Source organism: Delphinus delphis, chromosome 15 (assembly GCF_949987515.2).
Source record: "Delphinus delphis chromosome 15, mDelDel1.2, whole genome shotgun sequence".
Classification (NCBI taxonomy): Eukaryota; Metazoa; Chordata; class Mammalia; order Artiodactyla; family Delphinidae; genus Delphinus; species Delphinus delphis.
Window position 1 is genome coordinate 14,039,924 of NC_082697.1, and position 27,449 is coordinate 14,067,372.

Here is a 27,449-nt window from a genome sequence, read left to right on the forward strand (position 1 = left end):
TAAAGAAGATTGAACAAAATGAAGTGGGAAAGAAAGAGTAAGAAAGGATGAAAGAAAAATGATCAATGGGGGACAAAGGAAATCCAACTTCTGCATAATTGGTATTGCTGAAGAAGAAAGAAAAAGAAATCAAACAAGTAAAACAGAAAACAATATTGGAATCTTTAATAGTAGAAAACGTCTCTGAAACCAAACGAACTTAAAACATATGCAAATTTTCTGTCTCCTAGAAAAAAACTTATACTCATCGACACTGAGCTATATCATGGTAACATGCATGAACTTGAGGATTCAACCAAAAAATCTTATGGCTATCCAGGCAAAAATATGATGAGCTGTAAGAGGGAAGAAATCAGGCTGGCCTCAAATTTCTGCACAGTGAAATATCTCCTAATTCTCAGAAAAAGAAAGCAAAACCCCAGAATTTTACAGATATATTAACTGTGTATTCAGGGAACGTCTACTTTAAAAAAATACATATTTATTGTTGAAATTTGGAAAAGCAGAGCATATAATGAACACATTTATTCATAATCTCACTCGTAAAATAGTCTGCCTTTCAAGTACATATTTCAAAATGCTTTCACGTGCATTCATTCTCATGGGATCCTCTGTGACGTAGACATCGCAAAATTATTATTTCCAATTTGCAGATGAATGAACTCAGTGACTTGACACAAGAATTCAGTGGCCAAACCACTACACCCAGACGTCCTGGCCCTCAGTCCCAAATTCTCTAGAGTAGCTCTGTCCAACAGAACTTTCTGTGGTGATGGGGATGTTCTAGATCTGCTCCATTGAGAAAGGTAGACACTAGTCTCACATAGCTATGGGACACTTGAAATATGACTCGTGTGACCGAGAAACTGGAATTCTAAATATCATTTAACTTGAATTAATTCAAACTTACATAGCCACAGGTGGCCCGAAGCTACTATATTTGGACAGCCCAGCTCTAGAGATTTCCTTGGCATTCTTTTCCCTTCTGAAAAAGAAAGCTGACCACTTTCCATTTCAGCCATCTCCCAAGCACATCCACATCAAGTTCTTCCAAATCCTGGCCTCTGGGATCAATCAGCCTTCATAGTGAGGACCAGCCTTCTGGCTTCTGGCCCCTGTCTTCTCGGGCTGCAGTCTCCTTCGGGCTTGTCCACCCCTGGAGGTTTTAGCTGAGTCATTCCAGCTTCTGCCGGCAGAGGGGACAGGCTGGGGATGTGAGAGATGTTTCACCTGGAGCCACGACTCCGTCTACCCTGGGCCACCTCAGCGAGATTCCCCTTCCTGAAGCTGAGCCTCTGGACAGAACAAAGTGGCAGACTGCTGACTCTTGAGATGACCCAGAAAGTGAGCCTGCAAGATCAGACACTTTCCCCCACCTCTGGACTCCAGAAGTTAAAATTCAAAGGAACAGGGTCTCGGGATCATGTGACTCTAGCCTTCTACCCTCCTTCTACCCTAATCTGCCCTTGAAGGATCAAAGGAAGATTCCATTCTGCAGACACGCAGACTGACTCTCCCTGTGTCCATGTGGCTGCTCTGAGTTCACCAAACAGGGGGCCCAGAGGTGGAGGTGGGTCAGACGTGCTGTGCACTGGAGTAAAATCATGGATTCACTGGACCCCACTCCCTGATCCACCATTTGGACCGGGAGCCATGAGATCTTCTCTTGTGCTCTGTGTGGTCCTGAAGAGATCACTCCTCCTGTGACCTCAGTTTCTGCACCTGTAAAATGGGGATTTTAAGACGGAGCAGGGATTTTTCACAGAGCATCCTGATTCCTAGTAATCTGTGAACAACTTGACATTAGATTCCAAGTTGTGTATGTGTGAGCCCTTTTCTGGGATTTTCCACTAATTAAAACCACTTAGATGAGAGGTCATAAAGTGGTGACCATGGGTCTGATGCATTTTGCAGATGTGTTTTTTGGCCCACGCTTTCCTTTTAATAGGCAAATCATTTAAAATGGTGAGATTTCACATAAAAGCACAATTTCAAGCTTCTCTTGAAAAAACAGGAGCTCTGGCATCATGGGTCCCACGTTTCCCCATGGCAACAGTCAGGAGCTGAGCAGCAGTTGCTGTTTCCAAGGGGCCTATGTTCCCCACTTCACCACAGTCCCCACTCCTCCCTATTGCACCCACGACACTAAAGCCCAATGCCAGCTGTAATTTATCATTAAACTTGGGCATTTTTTTCCCTGCTAAAAGGATGGTTTTCTGTACCCACAACACTGTCAGAATTGCAAATCAGACTTGAGAAAACAAGGTGATATTTCTTATGCCAGCCCACTTCGTTCATGAAATTGTCCCTTGCATTTGAGTTTGTGATGCCTGATTTAGAGTACTTAATCATTCATTTACCAAATGTCCATCGAGGCCCTGAAGACAGAGGTGAACAAACACAGACAAGGGCCCTGTTTGTGTGGAGCTTACAGTCTGGTGGGAAGAGAGCCAATGATAAGTGAACAAACAAGAAATACTTCGGCCATTGGTAAGTGCTTGACAAGAAGGCTGGATGGTGGAGATCAGACCACAGACAATAGCGTGGTCTGTGAAGAGGAGACCTTTGAGATGAGGCCAAACAACAAGAAGGAGTGAGCTGGGCAGAGATCAAGGGGCCAGAGATCAAGGAGTGAGGGCCAGGCGGGCCAGGCAGAGGAGATAGCAGGTGCAAAGACCTGGAGGTGGGAACGGGCTTGGCCCGCTGGATCTCTGAGAGCCCACCGCTTACTGTCCACAGGCCAGCTCTCTGGTCCCTGCCTCCATGCCTCCTGGGAGACTTTTGCTCTCCGGAAGCCAGTTTTTGTCCTTGAGGCCCGCCGGGGTGGAGGGGTGGGGGTGAGGGGCAGTAGTACTTATTAATTCCTCACCAGATGTCTGGCATCCAGATGGCAGTTCTGAATCCAGTTTGCCCACAGGAAGCTCAGCTGGGGCAGGGAAGCTATTTGGGGTCACCTCGGCCCTGCTGCAATCCCTAACCAGCAAGGTAATGAAACACTCTTGACCCACTCACTGCCCAAGCCCCGTGTGGGCCAAGGATCGACTTCCCAGCTCTTGCCATTTCCCTCACATCACCTCCCTGGCTGACACATGCTGTATCTGGAATCATTCCTCCACAAAGGATTGATGTTGACATCCCGGCAAGAGCACCCAGAGAGCGAGGAGGGAACAGGAGGGAGCGAGAGAAACAGAGAGAGAAAAGAGGGGAAAGAGGGAAAGGGAGAATGCATGCCTGGGACTCAAGGCCTTTGAAAGGCAACACTTGCAGCCAGAATTTACCAGCACTTCTCCCCCTCCCCCCCATTCTATAATGTGCAGAATTAATACATTGCACTAAAGAACTGGCAGGATGTCACCCCTGAAGCAGAAGTCCTTGAATATTTACAGCAGCTTTATTCATAATAATGCCAAAATGGAAACACTCCACTTTCCACCAGCAAGAAGATGTACAAAGAAAGAGTGGTATATTTACAGGATGAAATACTATGCAGTAGTAAAAAAGAATTAACTGCTGATACATGCAACTTCATGGATGAATCCACAGGCATTATACTGAGCAGAAAATACAAAAGTACATCATTTCATTTAAGTAAAGTCCAAGAACAGGAGAAACCAATCTCTAGCAATGGAAAGCACAGCAGTGTTTTGGAGGAGGTGTGAGGATTGACCTGAAAGGGGCTAAGGGGAACTTTCTGGGGGATGGAAATATTCTATACCTTTTTTTTAAACTATAGTTGATTTACAATGTTCTGTTAGTTTCTGGTGTACAGCAAAGTGATTCAGTTATACGTATATACATATATATATTCTTTCTCAGGTTCTTTTCCATTATAGTTTATTATAAGATATTGAATATAGTTCCCTGGGCTATGCAGTAGGTCCTCTATTTTATATATGGTAGTTTGTATCTGCTAATCCCAAACTGCTAATTTATCCCCACAACCTTTCCCCTTTGATAAGTTTGTTTTCTATGTCTGTGAGTCTGTTTCTGTTTTGTAACTAAGTTCATTTGTATCATTTTTTTAGATTCCACATATAAGTGATATCATATATTTGTCTTTCTCTATCTGACTTACTTCGTACAGTATAATAATCTGTACATCCATTCATGTTGCTGCATATGGCATTATTTCATTCTTTTTTGTGGCTGAGTAATATTCCTTTGTATGTGTATTTCTTTATTGGAAATGTTCTATGTCTTGATTGGGTTGGTGGTTGTGTGGGTACATACATTTGTTGAAATGCAAACTGTACACTTACAATGGACACATTTTATTGTACGTAAACTATAGCTCATAAAGCTAATTTTTTTTTAAAGTCATGTTTATTTTTCTCTCCAGCTATTGCTCTAAAATGTATTCAGTAGGGGACATTCTTCCCCTATAATCTGGACTAAAACTCCTGCAGACCATGACTTTCCCCATCACTCTTGAGAAGTAATTAAAATCCTCCAGTTACTTGAATATACAAACATGATCTCTATTCCGCAAGTCAATGTTCAGTTCCAGGCAAGGATCGAAATGTGGAACTTGGTTTGAAGAAGTCTTTTTCCCTCCCCTACCTGGGTGCTCCACGGGCTGGGAGCCACTGAGAGAGAGATCCTTCTCTCCCGGACTCCCCCTTAAGTTTTTCCTCTTCCTCGTGTTCTAGAGCGAGGTCTCTGACATCCAGTGTGAGAGAAGCCAGAAGGGCAGGAGGCGCCTGGGGAGCAAGTGAGTGCTTGCTGGCTCCTCTGTTCAGCTGGCTTCCCCCACTGGGGGCCTGGTACGTCCGTCGAGCATCGCAGGAGGTGGGGGAATAGAGCGTCCCCACTCCAGGAACACTTTCCTTGTGGGATACATTTTATCTGATAGGCTGCGCCCTTCCAGTGCCTGGTTTTCCATTGGTTTGCTGTGTATGAACTTTTGGGGGGGTCCTAGATAGAAGCAGACTTCTTAGGATTTAAAGTGGCCCTGGTGACCCACCTCTGGTCCTCAAGGAACACTCGGGATTTTCCTCTTCACATCTTTGGAGTATTTGTCCAGCTAGGGTTGCCAGATAAAATACAGGGTGCCCAGTTCACTTTCAGTTTCAGATGAACAGTGAATAATTTTTTTAGTATAAGTATGTCCCAAATGTTACATGGGTTATATTTATGCTAAAAAATTCATTCATTGCTATTCATCCAGATGCTGATTGGACATTTGGAAGTAACCTGCTTAGCTTCTCCCCACCTCCTACTTCTGTACTGACGTAATGCTAAGTGGAGGCCCGGGAACCTGCCTGTTTTATCCAGTAGGCTGCCCTTGTGACCTTGGCCAGGTTACTTAATCACTCTGTGTATTAGTTTCCTTATCTGTTAAATGGAGATAATCACGGGACCTACTTCATAAGGCTGTTGTGACAATCACAACTAAACTGAGATAACGCAGGGACAGTAGTTGGAATGATGGCCGGCACATAGTACATTCTCAGTAAATGTTGGGTCTTAGTAGTCTTATTGTGGTTGTGGTTGCTATCCTATGAAGAGAGGGAGGACTATAGCTTCCAGTTAGATTATTTTCTAGAGAAAAGGAGCCAAAATGGAAAGAAGGATGAGGCTCCTGGATGGGAGAATTGGGAGGGGACATGGTGATTATTAAAAGCATGCCCTTTGGAGGCAGTGGGGGCCCAGACGAGAGGTGATGGAGGGATGTAGATGGCAAGGCCAGGCTTGAGAGGGTTTCTTTTGGTCTAGGAATGCGAGAGACTCCAGGGATGCTAGAGAGTTAGAGGCTGCAGGGCACCCATGGATCACGCAGAGATGCAGAGGGGTACGGAGTGCAAACTCTGTAGTCAGATCGCCTTGGGTTCAAATCCTGGCTCTGCCTCGGCATCCTCGGGCAGGTTACCTGACTTACCCTCTTTGCCTCAGTTGTCCCATCGCTAAAATGGAGACAATAATATCTGCCTCCAAGCGTGGCTGTGGAACGGAATGAGTTAATGCATGTAAATTACTAGGAAAAGAACCTGGCCGATTGTAAGCACTTGTTCATTAACTCTCATTATACTCGGAGCCCTTTAAATGTTTAGGGGAAGAGAGTTTAAAGATTAGAATTTCTGTTTAGATATGCAGTTCATGAGCAGCAACACTACCCTGGGACCGAATTACCTGGGTCATAGCTTTACATGCATGACTAAATCGATGTCATTTATAATCTCCTCTGAAAAATAATAGGACCTCTCATTAAATGAATTAATACATGTAAAATACCTGGAACTTAATAAGTACTCAAAACACGTTGGTGGTTTTGGTTGTCATTGTTATCATAATTATTCTCCTACATGGTGATGTGAGGCAGGATAGAAAAGGCAGCTCTGAACAGAGCTTCTTAGGGTTCGGATTTACCAGGTGGGTTTTCATGCCACTGACCGCGACCATTATAATATTCTCTTTTCTTTTCTTTTCTTTTCATGCCCTTGTAAGGATAACTCAGGTAGCAGCGTTACCGTGGCCTCACAAAATGAATTGGGAAATGCTCCTCTTTTCTCTGTTCTCTGGAAGGGTTTGTGTAAGATGGGTATTACTTAGTCCTTAAATGTTTAGTAGAATTACCATGGAGGTCAGCAGGGCTTAGAGGGGTTTTTTTGTTGTTGTTTTTTTGAGGGGAGTTCTTAAATGATTGATTCTCTTTAATAGACAATGAAATATTCAGTTTTTCTTTTTCTGATAGTTGAATAAGTTATGTTTTTCAAGAAGTTTTTCTGTTTCCTCTGAGTTATCAAATTTATTGGTATAAAGTAGATCATACTATCCATTTAGTATCCTTTCAAAGCTGTAAGATTAGCTTGGTTCATGAGGGCGGGGTGGGGGGGCCCATGATGGAATCATAGCCCTTATAAGAAGAGAGCTTGTCTCTGCATGCCTGGCACCAAGGAAGGACCACGTGGGGACATAAGGAAAAGACAGCCGTCTGTAAGCCAGGAAGAGAGCTCTCCGCACAACCCAAATCTGCTGACACCTGGATCTTAGATCCTCCAGTCTCCAGAACTGTGAGAAATAAATGTCTGCTGTATCATTTGATTCAGTAAAGAAGACACACCATTGGTAAGCAAGTGACGTCCTGACATGTTCCTTCATTGTGTCTGTTTTGTCTTAATTAATGTAAATTAAAACATAACCGACATTCATAGTGGAACTAAACTCAGTGGTCAATGACACGAGTGGCTTCTTAGCTGAACTGAATAATAATCAAGAACTTTTACACACACACACAAACATATACACCCACAGTTTTTTCAGAGAGCCAGTTGTTAAACATTTACCAGCACACCACTTGAGGGATATTTGGTGGGTAGAGTCTGATACGGTCATTTGAGTTTGAGGAGAACTAGCCATGGAGAATGGTCCTATGATTGGCACTGTCAGATCTCCTGGTAAAAGTGCCATGACTATGTCTCAGTCATTTTCGTAGTCTCAACTCCCAGTCTGGTGCTCAGCACGTGGTCAGGAATAATGTTTGCTGAATGGATGATAGTGAACATGTTGTGAGCACTGTCTGAGTTGCAGAAGCACGTATTAGTTATTCAATAAATATTTTGGGTTCCTACTATGTGCCAGGCACTGTTCTTGGCTTCAGGGACACAATCCCTGCCCTCCTAGAGCTTACATTCTAGTGGAAGAGAAAACCAGTAAAGTACAAACTCTGCTTTCAGGTTAATTTTATGTCACCTTGACTAGGCTAAGAGATGCCTAGTTAGTTGGTGAAACATTATTTCTTAGTGTATCTGTGAGGATGTCTCTGGAAGAGATTGCGTTTAAATCAGTAGACTGAGACCTGCCCTCACCAATGTGTTGGGCATCATCCAATCAGCTGAGGACTTGAATAGAACAGAAGGGTGGAGGGAGGGCAAATTCCCTTCTGGTTTATCTGAGCCATCCATCTTCTCCTGCCCTCGGACATCGGTGCTTCCGGTTCTTGGGCTTTTGGACTCAGATTGGAACCTACACCAGCAGTCCCCTGCTTCTCAGGGCTTTGACCCTGGACTGAATTACACCACCAGCTCTCCTGGTTCTCCTGCTCGCAGATGGAAAATCATGAGACTTCCTGGCCTGCATAACTGTGGGAGCCAAATCCTATCACAAATCTCCTCTTACATGTATCTAGATATGTCCTATCCATTCTCTTTCTCTGGGGGACACTGACTAATACAGGTGGCAGCAATTGGTTATATGAAGAAAAATGAAGCAGGATAAGGGGATGGAGACAAGTGGTATCACGCTTCTGCCACACAAGGAGCCAGGACATGGCCTTCTACTTAAAACCTGGCTCCATCTCTAGGAAGCTGTGTGTCTTCAGAGTAGTCACTTGACCTCTCTGAGCTATGAAAACTGTCTCTAGCTGATGTTCGGGTCCATTTGTGGACTCACAGGTTCCAAGCCCTAAGAAGACCTTGTTGGCCACATTTGCTTTTTTGTGGCCTGAACCTTTGGATCCATTGGCTTCCAGGGTGGTCCCTGAAACTCCCCTGGCAGAACGTGGGCATTCCAGAAGCTTCTGTAAATGGGGTGCTGTTTATTGTGCTGCCACTTTCCTGCATCTTTGTTTGCTGTACTAGGAGTACCTGGGTTGGGTCTGCCCCTTTGTTTGCCTCTGTGGAACCCTGGAACGATGCCTTTTGGCTCCAAGCACCCATTGAGACAAAGAGGTCCTTTTCTATAACAGATGCAGCGCAGGATCTCAGCTGCCTGGGAAACCCCAGTTTGAGGTTCTAGAAACATGCCTGACACCTATCTGTTGCCTCTCTGGTCTCAGTGTTCATATCCATAAAGCAGGGGGCTTGGCGATGGTCTGACTGTCCTCCATTGAATTCCTGCATCAGGGAGGTATTAGGTTTGCCAGGGTAGGTGGGAGGGAGGGAGTGAACAGGGGGCCCAGTAGGGAGCTCCTCATCCCACTTCTCCCAGAAAAACTCCTTTTAACTAAATTTTACTCTCAAGGTTTGTCTGTTTCATATTGTGATTCAATATACAATTTTGCTTGGACAAAGGGCTGGAAGTTATAAATACTTATAAATCTGTGATTATCTAAGATCTCTCATCCCTGATATGTAGGAATCTGCCTGGTATAGGAACCAAAAAGATGTTAGGAAATCAAAACTTAGGCAATTTTTAGTCGTGGTATTTGATTCCATATTATTGCTTTTGCTTTTGATCTTTAAAATGTGTGTCCAATAGTCTGACCTCTTAAAATATTCGTTTCAAGCGGTTTTGATTTGTTTTACAATTATTCTTCCCTGACCCCAACAACTCAAAACTGTGAGAACTAATAAATGAAGTCAGCAAAGTAGCAGGCTACAAAGTCAACACACAAAAATCAGTTGCATTTCTATACAATCTAAAAAGGAAATTAAGAAAATAATTCATTTACAATAGCATCAAAAAGGATAAGATACTTAGGAATTAACCAAGGAGGTGAAAGACATGTACAATGAAAACTACAAAACATGGCTGAAAGAAATGAAAGACATAAATACAGATCTTCCTCAACTTGCAATGGGGTTATATCCCAATAAACACATTGTAAATTAAAAATATCATAAGTCAAAAATGCATTTGATACATCTAACCTACTCAACATCATAGTTTAGCCTAGCCTACCTTAAATGTGCTCACTTACATTAGCCTACAGTTGGGCAAAAATCGTCTAACACAAAGCCTATTTTATAATAAAGTGTTGAATATCTCATGTAATTTATTGAATGCTGTACTGAAAGTGAAGAGCGGAATGGTTGCCTGGGTGCAGAATGCTTATAAGTATATCGGTTGTTTACCCTCATGATGGTGTGGTTGGCTGGGAGCTGGGGCTCGCTGCCACTGCCCAGCATCAGGAGAGAGGATCAGACTGCATATTGCTAGCCTGGAAAAAGATCAAACTTCAAAATTCTACTGAATGCATATCACTTTTGCACCATCATAAAGTTTAAAAAATTGTTAAGTTGAACCATCAGAAATAGGGGACTGACTTTAAGTGGAAACATATCTTGTGTTCATGGGTTGGACAACTTAATATTGTTAAGATATCAATACTACCCAAAGTGATCTAAAGAGTCAGTGCAATCCCTATCAAAACCCCAGTGGTTTTTTGTGTGGAAATAGAAAACCCATCCTACAATTCATGTGGAATCTCAAGGGACCCCAAATAGCCAAAACAATCTTGAAAAAGAACAAAGCTGGAAGACTCAGAAGTTTTCCTGATTTCAAAACTTACTACAAAGCTGCAGTAATCAGAACAGTGTGGTACTGGCAAAAAGACAGATATAAACCAATGGAACAGAATAGAAAGCCCAGAAATAAACCCTCACGTATATGGTCAAATGATTTTTGGAGAGGGTCCCAAGACCATTCAATGGGGAAAGGACAATCTTTTCACCAAATTGTGCTGGGAAAACTGGATATTCATACGCAAAAGAATGAAGTTAGACCTTTATCTAACATCGCATACAAAAATGAACTCAAAATGTGCTCATGATCTAAACATAAGACCTAAAACTATAAAAATCTAAGAAGAAAACATAAGACAAAAACTTCAGGACATTGGATTTGGCAATGATTTCTTGGATATGACACCAAAGGCACAGACAACAAAAGAAAAAATAGACAAATGGGAAAAGAGGATTTGTTTTACAAAAATTCCCACTGCAAGAGACTTTTTGTAGGTCTGTAAATTGCATGAGAGAATGTAAACACTGGTACAAAAGCTAAGGCAATTGGGAAATGGAAATTCTCCTATGTTGGGCTTGTTAAGCAGAGTCTCAGGATGTGTTTTCAAGGTTTGGAAATGGATGTAGGTGGGTCTTACAGTCTTCCCTCTCTCAGTAAGGGACAACCTCATTCTTCCATTGAGGCCAACAACTAGAATTACCCTGGGCTTCTCTCTTTGCCTTACACATCATAACAGATCCTTGGCAAAGCTATCTTAGAAATAGATCCAGAATTTGACGACTTCTCATTACCTCCACTGCTCCCATCAGACCCTAGCTGCCAGTATCTGTTGCTTGGATTATTGCCAAAGCCATCTCATTGGTCTCCCTGGACCATTGGACCTTGCCCCTTTAGATGGATTAACTAATTGTAGTGTCTGCACATAGTTTGATGCCTGTCCTGTGTAGCTGAGGATATGTTCTATTAGGATGGTGCTTGTTAGGATGGAATTCAGTTCAGTGTGCTGTGGACCCTGAATAAAGTCAACAAAACCTACTATGAGTAAGAAGTAAGAAGAATAAATGGCACCAGACAGCACCAAATCCAAGAAATAGTCTGTCCATGCAAGATCATTGCCTTGAGAGAATATAAGAAAGCAAGGTCAGCGCAGTAGGCAGTTTTATTTAAATAGTGACTATGGGAATAATAAGACACTATTTGTTATGGATCCTGTGGGACACTGATGTATCAGAAGATGTTACCATTACTGCGCTCTTGTTTCATAAGCAGGTGAATAGTTTCACAAGTTTTGACAAATGTACAAACCCATGCAACCACCACCCCAATCGAGGTCTAGAACATTTCTGTCACCCCAGTAGTTTCCTTTGTGCTTCTTTGCAGCTCCCCCCGCCCCCGCAAAACACAAACATCCTAACCCCAGCCTTGGCAACCACAGATCCGTTTTGTTTTGAATCTTTGAAATTGCATTGTCAACCTGAATGCATAGATTCTAGCATTCAGCTGATAGCAGCTGTGGGGTACTTGGTTATGAGAGCTGGCTCTGGAGGTAGACTGTCTTGTTTGCACAACCATTGCCTCGCTACTGACCTCCTGGAATCTCAGTTTCCCAATCCACCAAATGGTCATAATAATTATACGTACTTCACTGGGATTTTGTGATGAATAAACAATAGCAGGTACCTACTAGCCCAATAAATATCAGTAATTATTATTACTATTTATAGTGTGGGTACCAAGTGTTGGACGTTGTGCTAAATGCCACGTATGGATGCAGCAGTTGCTACTGGTGCTCTGTCCACATCCCTGTTGGCGGTTACCGTTCTGCACATGCCAATAGCTTCTTGCAGAACCCTGGATGCTCTGCATGAACTTGTTAATTTGGCTGCTGCACAGGGCAGGTCGAAGTGCTGGAGAGTTAACGCTCCCATGAGCAGCCCTCCACCAGTGATGAGCAAGAGCTGGCAGATAAATAGCAGCTTCCTTGCCTCCCAGGGGGACTGCTCTGAGGCACGATCTCCACTGTCTTCTAGGGTCCCCATCAAGATTGAGCCCCAGCTGCCCTCCATAGTAACCTTCTTGTTAATACACTGTCTTGGCGTCCTTCTCTGTTTCACTTCCTCACCGCCCTTCCAGAACTTACTGAGATTCCCTGTCGAGCAAACTACTTTTCCCTCTCATGCTCATCTCAGGGTCTACTTCTTAGACAATGGGGTCTTTCATTTTATCGTCAAACTATAAAATGGACAGATATAGCTTCCCCATTTTATAGTTGAGCAAAATGAGGCTCAGATAGGTGACACCACCGGCTCAAAGTCTGAGCCTTGGGCACTTACCCTCTCCACTGCCTCCCCGAGGAATGGGCCCTGATGGGCCCTGCTCCAGGACCTCTTCTCCCTCTGCCACCCAAAGCTCTGCTGACCCTCCTGGGCCTGCATCTCCCCTCTGCAGGAAGGTCGCTGCCTGTTCGTCATCCTGCTCATGGCGGTGTACTGGTGCACAGAGGCCCTGCCCCTCTCGGTGACGGCCTTGCTGCCCATCATCCTCTTCCCCTTCTTGGGCATCCTGCCCTCCAACAAGGTCTGCACCCAGTACTTCCTGGACACCAACTTCCTCTTCCTCAGCGGTCTGATCATGGCCAGCGCCATCGAGGAGTGGAACCTGCACCGGAGAATTGCCCTCAAGGTCCTGATGCTCACTGGGGTCCAGCCGGCCAGGTAAGGCCAGGTAATGGGTCCAGCCCAGAGGTGGCGAGGCAGAGGGACCACATCTCTTGGAACCTAAACCCACTCTTCCTGCTCTGGTCATCCAGGGCAACAAACTCATCATGTTCCACCATCCACTTGTTTATTCATTTCTCAAATATTTAGTGAGCCGCTCTGTGTGCCAGACACAGTGCTAGGCCCTTGGGCAGTTCTCGAAAGTATGTAAGAATCACATGGGAATCAGTTGAAATGCTGATTCCCAGACCTCACCCCCAGGGATTCCTGTCCAGTAGTTCTAGAAGGGGCCATATTAGCAGTTTGACTCAGACTACTTGGGGCTGAATCCCACCTTTCCTGCTCTGGGAGGTGACTTAGGCTCTCTTTGCCTGTAAAATGATGATACAGTAGCTTGGACCTGCACAGTAAATGCTGGCTGTTATCATCCTGGTTTTCTATTTACCAGCCAAGGTGACATGGTGGGTGTGGAGTGGATGGAAAGATGGCCTTGGAGAGGCAGGGAGGTAGGGTCCATTCCTAAGGGCCTTGGGCCCCCTAGCTAGGATTCCAACTTTTATTTTAAGATGATTGAATGGCCTTTAAAATAAGGTCATTGTTGTTCTTTTAATCTTTTTTTTTTTGCAATTTGTTGAATCTTAAGGATTCCTTCCCAGTAATGTTTTTAAATTCATAAAGCACAACACATAGGATTTAAAACAACAACCACAACAATTACAGCAAAATGCACTTATCCAAACAATTTTTTAAAACCACACAAATTTGTGATAGAATACTATATGTACTTCTTTATTAACACAATAAATGATGAGATCTAGCAACAGCCTCATAACTGTAGTTTTGAGGCAGTTCTGAGTGTCGATGATATTCCAAGATGTCTCAACTATTATAATGTGATATGGAAATGTCTGTGATCTTTACTGGTAACCAACAACCCTTCTAACAGAGAAAAAAATTTTTTAATTAATTAATTTATTTATTAATTTTGGCTGCATTGGGTCTTCGTTGCTGCACGCGGGCTTTCTCTAGTTGTGGCAAGCAGGGGCTACTCTTCGTTGTGGTGTGCGGGCTTCTCACTGTGGTGGCTTCTCTTGTTGTGGAGCACAGGCTCTAGGCGCATGGGCTTCAGTAGTTGTGGCATGCAGGCTCAGTAGTTGTGGCTCATGGGCTCTAGAGTACAGGCTCAGTAGTTGTGGCTCATGGGCTTAGTTGCTCCTCAACATGTGGGATCTTCCTGGACCAGGGCTCGAACCCATGTCCCCTGCATTGGCAGGTGGATTCTTAACCACTGCACCACCAGGGAAGTCCTCCCCTTCTAATAATACTGAACTTTTTTGCCTATGTTTATCACTGAAGGAAATATTTAATTTCTATTAGATGTTAGTAAAATAGAGGTATATTTTCCCCTATCATGTCCATTCTGAATTATATCTATGGCCCCCCTGGTTATCAATCTCTGCTTTAAAGAATTCTAAGCTGGGGAGTGACATGACCAGATTTGCATTTTTTTAAAAATTCCTCTTGGCTGCCATGAGGGGATCAGATGAAGGTGAGAAGCCAGATGCAGCCCAGGTAAGAGACTGTTCTGGGGATCCAGGCGAGAGATGGTGCCACCTTGGACTAGGGTGGTGGCAGTGGAGATGGGCTGAATGGATAGGTTTGAGAGCTCTTTTTGTGGTGGGGATGGGGGTGGCGATGAGGGAGAAGGAGGTTCTGAATAACTCATGGTTTTCTAGCGTCTGCTCTGGGCCAGGCATTCTGCTAGGCTCTGTAGCTGTTTCCTCATGGAGGAACTGTCAGTCCTATGGGAGAGATTCCATCTATAGAACTGATCCCAACACAGAACAGAATTTAATACCTAAGGGACACATGGTGCAATATGAGCCCACGTGAGAGATATAGGGTGACTTCTTGGAGGAGGTTACATTTGGCCTTGAAGAATGGATGAGGCTGCTGTCAAACATGTTTTAAAGTTACAGCAATGAAAACGGTATGACACTAGCTCAGAAATAGATTTTTAAAACACAGAATAAATAATCTGGAAGAAATTGAAATCCGTGGGAAAGGGAAGGATTCAAGAAGTGGTGGGTGTTGGAATAATTTGTGTATTCTTTAGGAAAAAATTCTACTTAGATCCGACTTTGTTCTATACAGCTAAATAAATTCCAGGTGGATTAAGAGTTCAATGTAAAGAAAAGCAAATCACTAAACTTAGATTCCTGTTGGTGGGAGGGACCAAGCAATGGCAGGCAGGCAGGACATCAAGGCGTGTTTGGGAGCTGGCGAGAAACTCAGCAGAGCCTGAGCAGGGGTGCCTGGGAGGAGTGGGAAGGGAAGGGGGAGAGAGGAGGCTGGGAAGGCCACTTAGGGTGAAACAGTGGAGAGTCTTGGTGCCAAACCAAGACACCTTTATTCTGCAACGGGAGCTATCCAGGATTTGTGGGCAAAGGAGAGAAAATGTCAGGGTTGGTGTGTCTTTAGAACTAATTTACCTTGGGCACCTGAGGTCAGTTCACTTACATACACTGAGTCAGTTTCCTTAGATCTAGAATAAGCGTGGTGAATGGATTTGGTTCCCACTTGGTCACTAGCTTGTCCTCTCTGGGCCTTAACTTTCCATGTGTAAACAAGTGGGATACAAAGCAGAGGCCCCAGTTCTAGATCGGCCTCTGACTCCCTCTGTTCCCAGGCTCATCCTAGGGATGATGGTGACCACGTCCTTTCTGTCCATGTGGCTGAGCAACACGGCCTCCACTGCCATGATGCTGCCCATCGCCAGCGCCATCCTGAAGAGTCTCTTTGGCCAGGAGGTTCGTAAAGACCTCAGCTGGGAGAGTGAAGAGAAAGCAGGTGAGTTTGTGGGCAGGGACTGGGAGGAACTCCACCAAGGTGGAAGAGTGGGAGTGGGGACATCCAGAGGGTGTTGGGGAAGGCCAAGGGAATGCACTTATTGAGCACCTACTACGTGCCAAGTTTAATAATAGTAACTGAGAATTCACTAAGTCAAACCATGGTACCTTTTTTAAAAATTTACATTTATTGAGCATTTACTGTGTACTAAGCAATGAGTTAAACACTTTACATACATTAACTCCTTGGCCTCTCAAAACAGCCTCATGAAGTAGGTACTATGCAACTTGAAACAATGATGAGATTTATTTCAATGAGATTGGCAAAAATAAGAAAGCTGGATAGTGCCCAGTGTTGGCAGGAATGGGAGCCATTGGAACTCTGTGCGCTGCTAGACAGTGTGGACAGTCAGCCTTTCTTAAGGGCATTCTACAAATATTTGATCAAATTAAGAGTGCGTATACCCTGGAACCCAGAAGTTTGGCCCTGAATGCAAGTGCTAAAGGCATTCTGACACGGGTTCATGAGGAGACACATGTGACCATGTTTAGTGCAGCATTCCCTGTGGTATGCTGGTTAGGGTTCAGGTTCGGGTTAGGTTTAGGGTTGTGGTATGGCCACCATCGCCAGTAAAGGAGGAGATTGAGTGTGGTGGGTGCACGTCACCGAGCACTATGCTGCTTTTAGGAGCAAAGAATTAGAGGGACATATAGTTATAGAAATAAATCTCATAAAACCTAGTTGTGATTGGAAAAGCCAGAAGGAGATAATAGAACACAATATCGTTATGTAAATTAAAAATACTCTCAAAAGACAAAACGTTTGCAAGAACATAAACAAAGGAAAAGCTACACATTAAACGCATCCCAGTGGTTGCTCTGGGAAGGATGGGATTGGGAAATGGGGATAAAAGGGACCAAATTAATAAATAAAACAAAAAGAGTGGCCTTGTGCAACAGATAGTGAGAATGTGCCGTGAAATGAGGGATTGGATTCACTTAAATCTCTGAAACTGTGTTCTAAAGAAAACAAAACAAGTAGCTGCCATGTTTTTAAGTGACTAAATGAGAGCTCAGAGAGGGGAACTGACTTCTCCAAATCACACAGCGAGCAAATGGTAGAGCCCAAATTTGCACCCAGGCAGTCTGGCTGCAGAGCCCACTCTCTTCCGCATGAAATCAGCTGCATCAGTGAGAATTCTTTTAGCTGCAGGTAAAAGGATGCCTGTCTGCCAGTGACTTAAAGAACAAGGGTTTATTTTCTTCAAATGTCAAAAAGTCAGAGCAGGGCAGTTCCAGGGTCATTTCAGAGGCACAAGGATGTCAGGGCTGTTCACTGGTATCTCTGTGATTACCTTGGTCTTTCCCTCGTGGTTGCAAAATGGCTGCCACATCCTGAGTCTTGGGGCTCCGAGAGAATACCTCATAGTCACCTTGGGGTGGCAGCAAGCAGTTAACTCTGCTTTCTCATTTCAACCCAGCTGCCCCCACTTTACCTACATTATACCCTGAGCTTCCAAGTAACAATCACCGATGTTAGTACTGAGTACTTACTTTTATGCAAGGTCTCATCTAAGGGCCTTACATCTGAATGACAGGGAGCTAGCTTTGACCTCATTTAGAGCAATGGAAATGGAGGAAGAAATTTAAAAAGTGGTTAAAGTAGTCCCCAAGGTCACATAATTCCAAAACAGCAGCTCTGGTATTTTGAATCCAGGTTGGTTGACTTTAGTGCCTGTACTCTTAACCTCTGTTGTTCTGCCTCCCATAGAAGATGTTTTTTCTAAGAGTTTAGTGGCAAAAAAAAAAAAAAAGAAAAAAAGGTATGAAAGCCAGTTCCCTCATTATATGAAAGAAGATGAAAAACCTGAGACTCGAGAAGGGGAAGGGACTCGCCCAAGGTCACACACAGCGTCATGCGAAATCCAGAGTCTTTCCCCTTATGCTGCAGGATGTCGGGAGGCAGGAGACCCTGGGAGGCTGGGGCAGACCTCTGCTTTCATAGGCGGCGGGATCAGAGATCGGGGATTAGTTAATGATCAGCCCCAAGACCTAAAACGGGTAATTCCAGTGCAAAGAGAGATGTTCTCTTTCATCCAGTTTCTGTGCTCTGTCCTGGTGGCAGGAGGTAAGGACAGGAGTGGAGGGAGTGGAGACTCTGTTTATGGGCCAGGATAGGGGCGAGGAGGCTCCTGGAGGCTTTCCTGGAGGCTTTAAGTCCCTGAGGGACACCCGGAGCAACAACTATAAGGATGATGTGAGCTACCATTTCCTGAAGACCCACCCTATGCCAGACACTGTGCTCAATTTTTCATACCCATTAGCTGATCTAATCTTCATAACAGTACTATGAAGTAGATGACACCCATATTACAGACGAAGAGACTGAGGGTCAGAGAGGCAAAATGCTTTGCCCAAAGCAACATGGTGAGTTAGTTGCTGAGCTTTGTCTGAATCTGGAATCTGTGCTTACAAGCCAGAACAAGATAGAGCCTGGGGCAGGACGGGGCTCGCTGGACAACACCCTAGGGATCCTCAGCCTTGGAGGGCAGCCCTGCTGCTTCTCTTCAGTTCTTTTACACACTCTGCTACTTGCACTGCCTGGGGGACCGGGGCCACATGGGTGGTGGCTTCTCCTTCTACATGCATGTTCTCATTAGATCCTCCACTTCAGCCCTTCAAGGGTGGCCCTGTCATCATGCCTATTTTACAGAGGAGGAAACTGACGCACAGAGTGGTGAAGTATTTGCCCAAAGTCCCTCAGCCAGTAAGGGGCCCCAACATTTGGCTTTTGAATCTAAACTCTTCCACTCTCCCCCCTCCTTTTTTCTGCCCAGAGAAGGCTAGGCTGCCACCCATGCCTTTCCGTTAGGAATGCCCAAGACGCTCTCATTCCAGAAGCAGTCTTGTCAGCTGAGTTAAGCATTGTCCTCCTCTTCCCTCTTCATCCATGAGGCTGTGAGAGGGGGCCTCTTCCTGAGGCTCTTCTCTCATCTATAAAATGAGGACAAAACGACCCATTTCGTACATATCGTTGTCAGGCTTACATGAGAAATGAGAGCCTGGCACATAGACATGGTTAATACGTGGCAGTGATACTATTGCTATTATATAAAAACCAGTATAAGAGTTCCAGGAATTGGAAAGAGTGGGTAATAAGACGCTACACCTTGATTCAGGTTGAAGTTTCCTGTGACTGCTAGTTGAGAAGGATTTATTACCCGTCTCCTCCGTGGACTCCAGGTTCCATGGGAGCTTGTGTCGGTCTTTCTCATTGCTGTGAACTATAGTATTGTTCACCTAGAACACTGTTTGGCACGTAGTAGATAATCAATAAGTGTGTGAAATAAATAAATAAATAAACAAACCAGTTACTGAACTGTTCTATGCCTGTTTCCTCATATATAAAATGGGGATATTAATCCTTACCACCCAGGTAGTTGTGGGCACTAAGTAAATTAATGGATGTAAAACTGCCTATCCTGGGGACCTTTGACTTCCCCTGGGGTGCTATTTACCTAATCTGATACAAGAACTCTTTCCTGAGAGCCTTCTGTGTGCCAAACTTCAAGAACATTTCAGTCATACCAGGGAGGTTCAATTAGAGTTAGCTGTTCCGGGTCAGAGCCAGGTGGCTGCCTTTGGAGGTGGGGTGAGATTCAAGGGGTGGGGAATCAGTAGTCCTGGGAACAAGGCGACTCTGCCATTTACCCAGTGGGTCGTCTTTATCCCACGCTTCCCCCGTGTCTCTGGGCCTCAGTTTCCCGAGGTGTAAAGAGGAAGGTAATAACCCCTGCCCAGCTCTCCCAGTCTGTTCCGAGGCTGCCGTAAGATTACAAATGTGAAAGTTCTCAGCTCCCCACCTGATATAAACTCAGGGACTGTTCTTATTTGAATAAGATCTTACGTAAACACCGAGCTCCTAACCAGCCTGCGATTTCTGGACCCAGGGAGGTCAGAACCTTTGGAGACTTTGGCCTGTTTTCGTGTGGTCACTTGGGTCAGTGTGGTCACAGGAGGTACAGGGATGACCCGGGATAAACGGTTAAGAGTAGCTGAGCTGCTAGGGACTGAGTAGCACCTTGGTTTTCCAAGTTTTTTTCAACTTCATCTTCATTGGTTTTATCATCATCATTAGAAAAAAATAATGCTTGGTATCAAATTTTTTCACATTACTAATTTGCATAAAGAAAAAGCGAAACTCCCTCCTTCCTAATTTTAATTGCTACAGATAATTACTGTTCATAGCCATGTGTGTATGAATAGCTTCCTCTGCCTCGTCTATAGCACGTACAGTTTTGTATCAGGGCTCTCCAACTCCGATGCTGGCAGCAACCAGCTTCCATGGCTGAGGACTGTGGCAAACTGGGGAGCACTCACCCCCTCTAAGGTCATGGGCAGCCACTGGAGGCTTCAGTTCCCCATCTCTAACTTCAGGGGAGCCTTCTCAACCCTGCCTGCCCAAAAGAATGACCTACAGAGCTTTTAAAAATACTGAGTCCCCAGAGACTCTAAACCAGAACCTCCAGGGTGGGACCTGGGCATTCTCAGCAAATTCTAATGTTCATCCGGGGCTGAGGAAGGTGGCCTATTGTTATACCCGAGATGCTGGTGAGCTCTGCGGACATCTGATGCTGCGTGACAGCCATTCCCAACCCGGGTGAGAAGGGTACAGAGAGAGCTAGAGATGGGTGGGGGGTAGGGAGTCACTGGGTTAGGGTTCTTCCTGTCTGGCCATCCCCTGGGGAGCGACTTTGCCCACCAGCATCAGTGTCCTATTAACAGTCCTTCACTTCCTGCTTCAGTGCCCCGGCCTCCGGCCCCGTGTGTTGCATGTGGACGTGTGTTCCCATCACGGGAGCCCTGAAGCCCTTGTCCCCACGGCCCAGGGTGAGCTGATCTGAATTTAGCCTTCCGACCCCTGCTGGTGGGTCAGCCTCAGGCACAGTAAAAATGGCCCAGTCAGCCACCATGGAATGCTGCTCCCTCGTGGGACCAGCAGGAAAAGAACAGCCCAGAGTGGAGCAGGGGAGGGACTTCCCCAAGCCCCCTAGTGAGACAGAGAAAGAACTGAGGCTGGAGTCTAGACCCTTCCACCCAGTCCACGTGGCCAAAGCCCCCCAGGAATACATCTGTAGTTAAACAGGCTGAGTTTGTTATCGTCGCTGCAGTGAGGGAGAACACACACCACGGGCGACTACAGTCAACTCAGAGGGTGCTAGAAAGCACCTCTCATAGGATTTGGGCTTTGGTTGGGTCATTTTGGATGGGGATGGGGGCTAAGAAAGTAGGGTTTGCTCTAGATTGGGTGCTGTCAGAGACTGGTGACGATTCTGTGATTAGGCAAGAAGTAACCATTTATTTAGCAAGAGAATTGGAAGCTTGATATTTTGTGGGTGGCAAGTGGCTTTGCACTTAAACGAGATTATGAGGTGTCCTTGCTCTGGCTCATTTTATCAGTCTCAGAGTGACTTTGTCTGAAGTCAGTGATGTGTGAGATTGTTTAGGTCCAACAAGAGAACGATGTGTCTGTCGTATCTGGGTCAGACAAGTTCCAGACTTCAGGGACCACTCTTTTATTCTTTCTTGGTAGTAACCCACATTTTCTAAATCCCCACTAGTGCTCAGATTCCTGTTAAATTTTTAAAATCAGGGGCTGGCAAACTTGGGCCCACTAAATCTAGCCTGCTGCCTGTTTTTCATGCAGCCTGTGAGCTAAGCATAGTTTTAATGTTTTTAAATGGTTGGATGAATCAAAAGAAGAAGAAGATTTTGTGACATGTGAAGATTATATGAAATTCGGTTTCAGTATCCAAAAATAAATGTTTAGTCACACTAGTCATTTCTGTATTGTCTACGGCTGCTTTCATGATATCATGGCAGATTTGAGTGGTTACAACAGAGATCATATGGCTTTTCATATTTACTACTGGCCTTTTACAGAATAAGTTTGCTAATCCCTGCTTTAAATGACGTTTTAGTTGTTCAGGTTGCTATGACAAAAATACCAGAGACTGGTATTTATTTCTCCCAGTTCTAGAGTCTGCAAAGTACAAGATCAAGGCATCAGCAGATCCGGTGTCTGTTGAGGGCCTTTTTCTGGTTTGTAGACAGCCATCTTCTCACTGTGTCCTCACATGGGGAAAAGGCAAGGGAGCTCTGTGGGGTCTCTTTTATAAGGGCACTAATCCCATTCATGAGGGCTCCTCCCTTATGACCTAATCACCTCCCCAAAACTCCACCTGTTAATACCATCACATTAGGGATTAGGTTTCAACATATGAATTTTGGGGGTGATGAAAACATTCTGTCTGTAGCAAATAAGTCAACTCTTTAATCCTCTTGATAACCCTAGGGGAATTATTACTTTCATTTTATGAATTAAAGATGTTCAAGGAGATCAAGGGATTTATCTAAGCCAGAGTTTCTTAACTTTGGCACTATTTGACATTTTAGGTAGGATAATTCTTTCTTGTGGGGGCTGACTTACGTCCTGTAAGATGTTTAGCAGCATCCCTGACCTCTGACCACTAGATACCAGTAGCACCCCAACTCCCCCCATCCCAGTTGCAACAACCAAAAATGTCTCTAGACATTGTCCAATATCCCCTGGAGGCAGAATCGACCCCAGGTGGGAACCACACTGACCTAAGGTCGCAGAGCAAGTGATGGAGCTAGGACTTGAACCCTGAACCCATGTGTTCAGCTACCAGTCACACTTCCAATGCCCTGGGATGGATTCTTTTGCTCTTGGTGATGGTTTCAGCTGCCGAAACTTTTAATCCCTTCAGTTGTCTCCACGACACTCCAAGGCTCCTGCGGGGAGACTGGCCTATCAAGCAAGGGCTTCTTTAAAAATGAAGTCAGATCCTGTCCTGACTCTCCTCTGCTCAAACACTCCCCTGGCTCCACTCCCATCTGGCTCAGAGGAGAAGCTAAAGTCCTTACTGTGAGCCCCAAGACCTCTGTGTGATCCACACCACTTCCTGCCGCCTCACTCCTGCCACTTCTCCCACCTCTCCTCCTCCTTCATGCCCCTCCAGCCCCACTGATCTCCTTCCTGCTTCCCAACACACCAGACGCACTCTCACTTCAGGCCTTTGCACTTGCTGTTCCTGTTGCCCCCACCCCTCTTCCCACAACTCTTCAGATGATTGGATCCTTTTTATGCTGAGGTCTCAGCTCAAGTGCCATCAGCTCATATGTCTGCTCTGTTGACCTGATCACAGTAGTCCCCCTGCTCCTCCTCCCCACGCTGCAGTCACTTTCCATCACATGGCCCAGTTTCATTTCCTCTGTCATTTTCATCACAACTGGAAGTTTTATTTGGTTATTGTCTGTCTCCCTTTCTAGAATATAACTTTCATGGGAGCAAGGACACTGTCCTGTATTATTCACTGTGTACCCCAAGCTCATAGTCAATAGTACACAGTAGGTGCTCAATAAATGCTTTTTGAATGTATGGCAGACTGGGGTCACCCATCCCATTGCTGACCCATTACCACTCAGAGCTAGTCTTTCCCAAACATCCCTTTGACAATGACAGCTCAGGTTAGCCTAGGCTTGAGTTATGGGTTGTCAAGCAGCCTTGCAGTGAACTCCCTGCCCACGGGCCTGAAGACCTCTCCAAAAAGGGATGGGTGGGACAGGAGCTTGGAATTTTGAGTATCTTTTTTTTTTTTTTTTTTTTTGGATCCAATGACTAGTATAGGTCAGGACCTGAGGAAGCACTCTGATTGACTGCACAAGAATGGGACACTCCTGTCCCATTTACTACATCACACTAAAGACATCGTGTTCTTTCCTCCTAGCTGCTGTGCGGAAAAACGGCCTGCATACTGTGCCCACGGAGATGCAATTTATTGCCGGCACAGAAGAGTGAGTTCCTGGTGAAATTCACAGAGGAGCCAGTGCTTGATCCAAGGAGATGATGAACAAGAATTCAATGCTCCAAGCAGTCCTCCGCCTACCCCCCAGTTTTTCTCCAAATGACCTAATGCCCAAGTTTCCACCATTTATAGCTTTGGCTCCAGGCTCCTTGAAAAAAGCAAATGTGGGAAGGGCAGGGGAGCACATTAAATCCCTAAAGGTCTGCTGAGGTGCAGGGTCTAGAAGGAGGGACCAGAAGAACAGGAGGCACAAGCCACACGACAGTCGTGGAGGAGAGGGTGTACCAGGCCGAGCAGCTCCAAAGACAAAAGTATCCTGAGACACCCTTCGCACTTGTGTGACTTGAGAAGTATCTTGACACTGACAGCACATTTAGTCTTTGGTGTCTTTTGTATATGGCAGTGTGGATAAGATCTGGGTGCTTAGAACCATGCAGACCTGGCTTTGAAGCCTGGCTTTGCCGCTTACCGGCTCTGTGATTTGGACAAGTCACTTAACCTCTCTGAACCTCAGTTAGTTTCACTTACCAACTGGACATGATATCAGAACCCACCTTATAGGGCTGTTTTGATATTAAATGAGAACATGTAGCTAAAGCAGGTTTCTGGGCCTTCCATGTACGGATGGTAACGCTTGTTATTAACGGCATTGTTATCTCGATTTAATGGTGATGAAACAAACAGCAGGAAGTAAAAATGGCCCAGTCAGCCACCATGACTGGTGGCTCTCCCATCCTGGGCAGTGTGTTTCCCCATAAGGCCAGGAATTAGCTCTCCCATCCTGGGCAGTGTGTTTCCCCATAAGGCCAGGAATTCCTGACCTTATGTGTTTCCCCATAAGGCCAGGAATTCTGAGTGTCTTCTGAATGGCTTCTCTTTGGATTTGTTTAAAGCAAAGACTGTCCTGAGGAGGCGGAGGCTCCAACGGATCTCCAGGCTAACTCTAAGAAGGAGGAGGAATATCGCAGGAACATCTGGAAGGGCTTCCTCATCTCCATCCCCTACTCGGCCAGCATCGGGGGCACCGCCACCCTCACGGGCACGGCCCCCAACCTCATCCTGCTTGGCCAGCTCAAGAGGTAAAAGCCAGCGCCCCACCCACTCCCCAGCACCGGAGTTTCTGTTCCTTCTATTCTTCTCCTCCTCCTTCATCCAACATTCAGGGGTGTCTGTTGAATGTCTTCTATTGGCCAGGCTCTGGGGACCCAGCGATGCACAAACCCCAGCAAAGTCCTTACTCTGGGGCACTTCCATTCTGGTGGGAGAGACAAGCAATACAGGAAAAAGCAAAGGAATATATAATATGTTGGTGTGACAAGTTATGAAATAAAGCAGGATAATGGAGTAGAGGTGACAGGAGTGATGCTGTTTTATGTAGGTTGGTCATGGTTGTGTGATCTCTCTGATATGGTGACATTTGAGCAGAGACCTAGAAGTGAGGGGATGAACTCTGTGGACACAGGAGGGAACAGCAACCCAGACAGAGGGAATAGCTTGTACAAAGGTGGGACTGTCCTGGGGAACAGCACAAAGCCCAGCCAGGCTGGGGTTCAGAAGGGGATAAGGTGAGAAGAGGCCAGACTAAGGCAACAACTGTAAGGACGCGGCTCTTCCTAAAAGTGAGATGGGGAGTCAGAGGAGAGCTGAGAGCCGAGGGGTGACACGATATGACATCTCCTTCTAAAACCAACCCCAGTGGGAGGTGTTGGCATGTGGCTGTGATGTGCCGTGAGAAGCTTTGCAACCAGCCACGCGGGCCAGCAGTGGAGCGGATTCTGCCAAGAAGTGAAATCTCCCCATCGCTGAAACTGTTCAAGCAGAGGCTGGGTGGCCATCTGTCAGGGCATGAGAATCAGAGAAGGATTCGACAAGGTGGCTTGTCGTTGATTCCATTATTCCAAACCTCTTAGTCTGAAGATTTAAAAAATCCTTAGAATCCTTCAAGATTCTAAGTATTTTCAGATTCCAGGATTCTGAGAGGTGGGGTTTCTAAGATTTCATTGCGGTGGAGATGCATTTAATCTATGATTGTAAGTATTTGACGAACAAACAGCAACAAAACTATTTGATATTCAACATGGCCACATGTGCTGGCCAGCTTCTTTATCTGGTATTCAACCAAAGAATCAAGGACTTACTGGGATGATGGAGGGAAAGCTGGTTCGGTTGGTCTTCCTGAGAGCGGGCTTGGTGTACATAAATCAGTACTATACTTGCGGGTAGTCAAAGTTATTTTCATGAGAAAACTTAAGTACGCCCATGTCTTACCTCATGAACCAATTTTAAAACCTTAACCCTGCACCATATTCTCAGGTTCTCAAGTCCTTTGATTTTAAGAGTATGATGAAAAACAGTGATTCTCAGCCATGGGTGCATGTTAGAGTCTCCAGGGAAGGTGAAAAAAATATGCTTGGATCTCAGTTGCAGAGATTCTGATTCAGGAGGTAGCAGTATTTCCCCAATTGATTTCAGCCCACTGCAAACCTTCGGTGTCTTTTCGTCTCCATTCTTTGAGCAAGACTTGGCTGTGAGACTGGAAAACCAGAAAGATGGCCCTGCTTCAGATGTAGGGACGATCCGGGCTGACCCTTTAGTCTCCTCATTTAGCAGGAAGTGCCGGCAAAGGGGCAGTTGACTGGGAGGACAAAGCAGAGTCTTGGGTATTAGTTCTTGCTGGAGCACATCCCCAGGGCTGGACAGGAAAGACGTGGACTCTGGGGGCCTCAGGGGCTGGTCCTGAGTTGGGGGTTGGGGAGAATGGGAGGGCATTTGCTATCAGAGGGTTTTTAGGCTGCCTGTCTGCTCTGATGTGAGCAAGCCTTTGTTCCGACTTGAAAAGAAATTAGGGGGAAAATGCTGGAGCTGTAAGTAAAAGTATCAAACATGAAGGATTTTGTGTAAAGTGCACGCAAACTACATGCAAATCATATACAACATTTAATTGCACAAGCTAGGACCTTCTGGTCAGGAAGGAGGGTATTTGAAAGGAATATGGGGTTAATATGGGGTTCTGAATCCCCATCGGGGAACCTGGGGAGACAGGGAAATGGCTGCCCTGAATGTTCTCCTTGGCCTTTGCTCCCCAAATACATTTTATGAGTTTATTCTGATCATGCACGATATAGACACATTATAGAACACTCAGAAAATACAGAAAAAAAAATTTGAACGGCGTTCAATCCCACTGTTAATATTTAGCATACTTCCTTTAGTTTTCGTCTGTAAGTATATGTGCAGCCACCGGCGTGGCTGACCTCGGCGGGCTCTCACCTCCCTCTTTTCTCCAGTTTCTTCCCACAGTGCGACGTGGTGAATTTCGGCTCCTGGTTCGTCTTCGCCTTCCCTCTTATGCTGATGTTCCTGTTGGTGGGCTGGCTCTGGATCTCCTTCCTGTATGGAGGGATAACCCTGAGGTACCCTGGTGTTTCACCTGAGCTTTGCGGCGGGATGAACCGTGCTCAGTAGCGAGTGGCCGTCCTAAGTCGTTAGAGTTTCATGTCAGATGTGGCGCCTGTAGTCCTCCTCGCCTCCCAGGGCTGTGGGGATTACAGGTGCTGTGGGACGTCGCCTGCTAAGCCCAGGCCCTCAGTGAATGTCGCTCACCATCAATAATTACTAACAGTGTTGTTACTTAAGTAAGGTACACACTCATATCAGAGGAGCAGGTGTGTAGCGTTTCCCATTTCACAGGACCTCAGTACAGGAGAGAGTCTGGGGGGTCATGAGGACAAGGTATCAAATAACATTGACTCAGACAGTGAGAAAAATATTCCTTTATCGACTCATGTAGAATCGATCTGCTTATGCTGGGG

The 27,449-nt window shown here is 45.4% G+C and overlaps 1 protein-coding gene across 3 annotated transcripts in view; it reads left to right on the forward strand.

Moving 5' to 3' along the window:
- Window positions 1–27,449, forward strand: part of SLC13A3 (solute carrier family 13 member 3) — an 82,304-nt gene that overhangs the window by 25,298 nt on the left and 29,557 nt on the right. For 2 of the 3 annotated variants that reach the window (XM_060030691.1, XM_060030689.1), the window contains exons 2-6: window positions 12,631–12,896; window positions 15,589–15,749; window positions 23,560–23,626; window positions 24,531–24,716; window positions 26,925–27,050. In XM_060030691.1, coding sequence (XP_059886674.1) covers window positions 12,661–12,896; window positions 15,589–15,749; window positions 23,560–23,626; window positions 24,531–24,716; window positions 26,925–27,050 — 776 coding nt within the window. In that variant the 5' untranslated portion in view covers window positions 12,631–12,660. The remainder of the gene's footprint in view (window positions 1–12,630; window positions 12,897–15,588; window positions 15,750–23,559; window positions 23,627–24,530; window positions 24,717–26,924; window positions 27,051–27,449) is intronic. The other variant, XM_060030690.1, reaches the window with a different exon arrangement.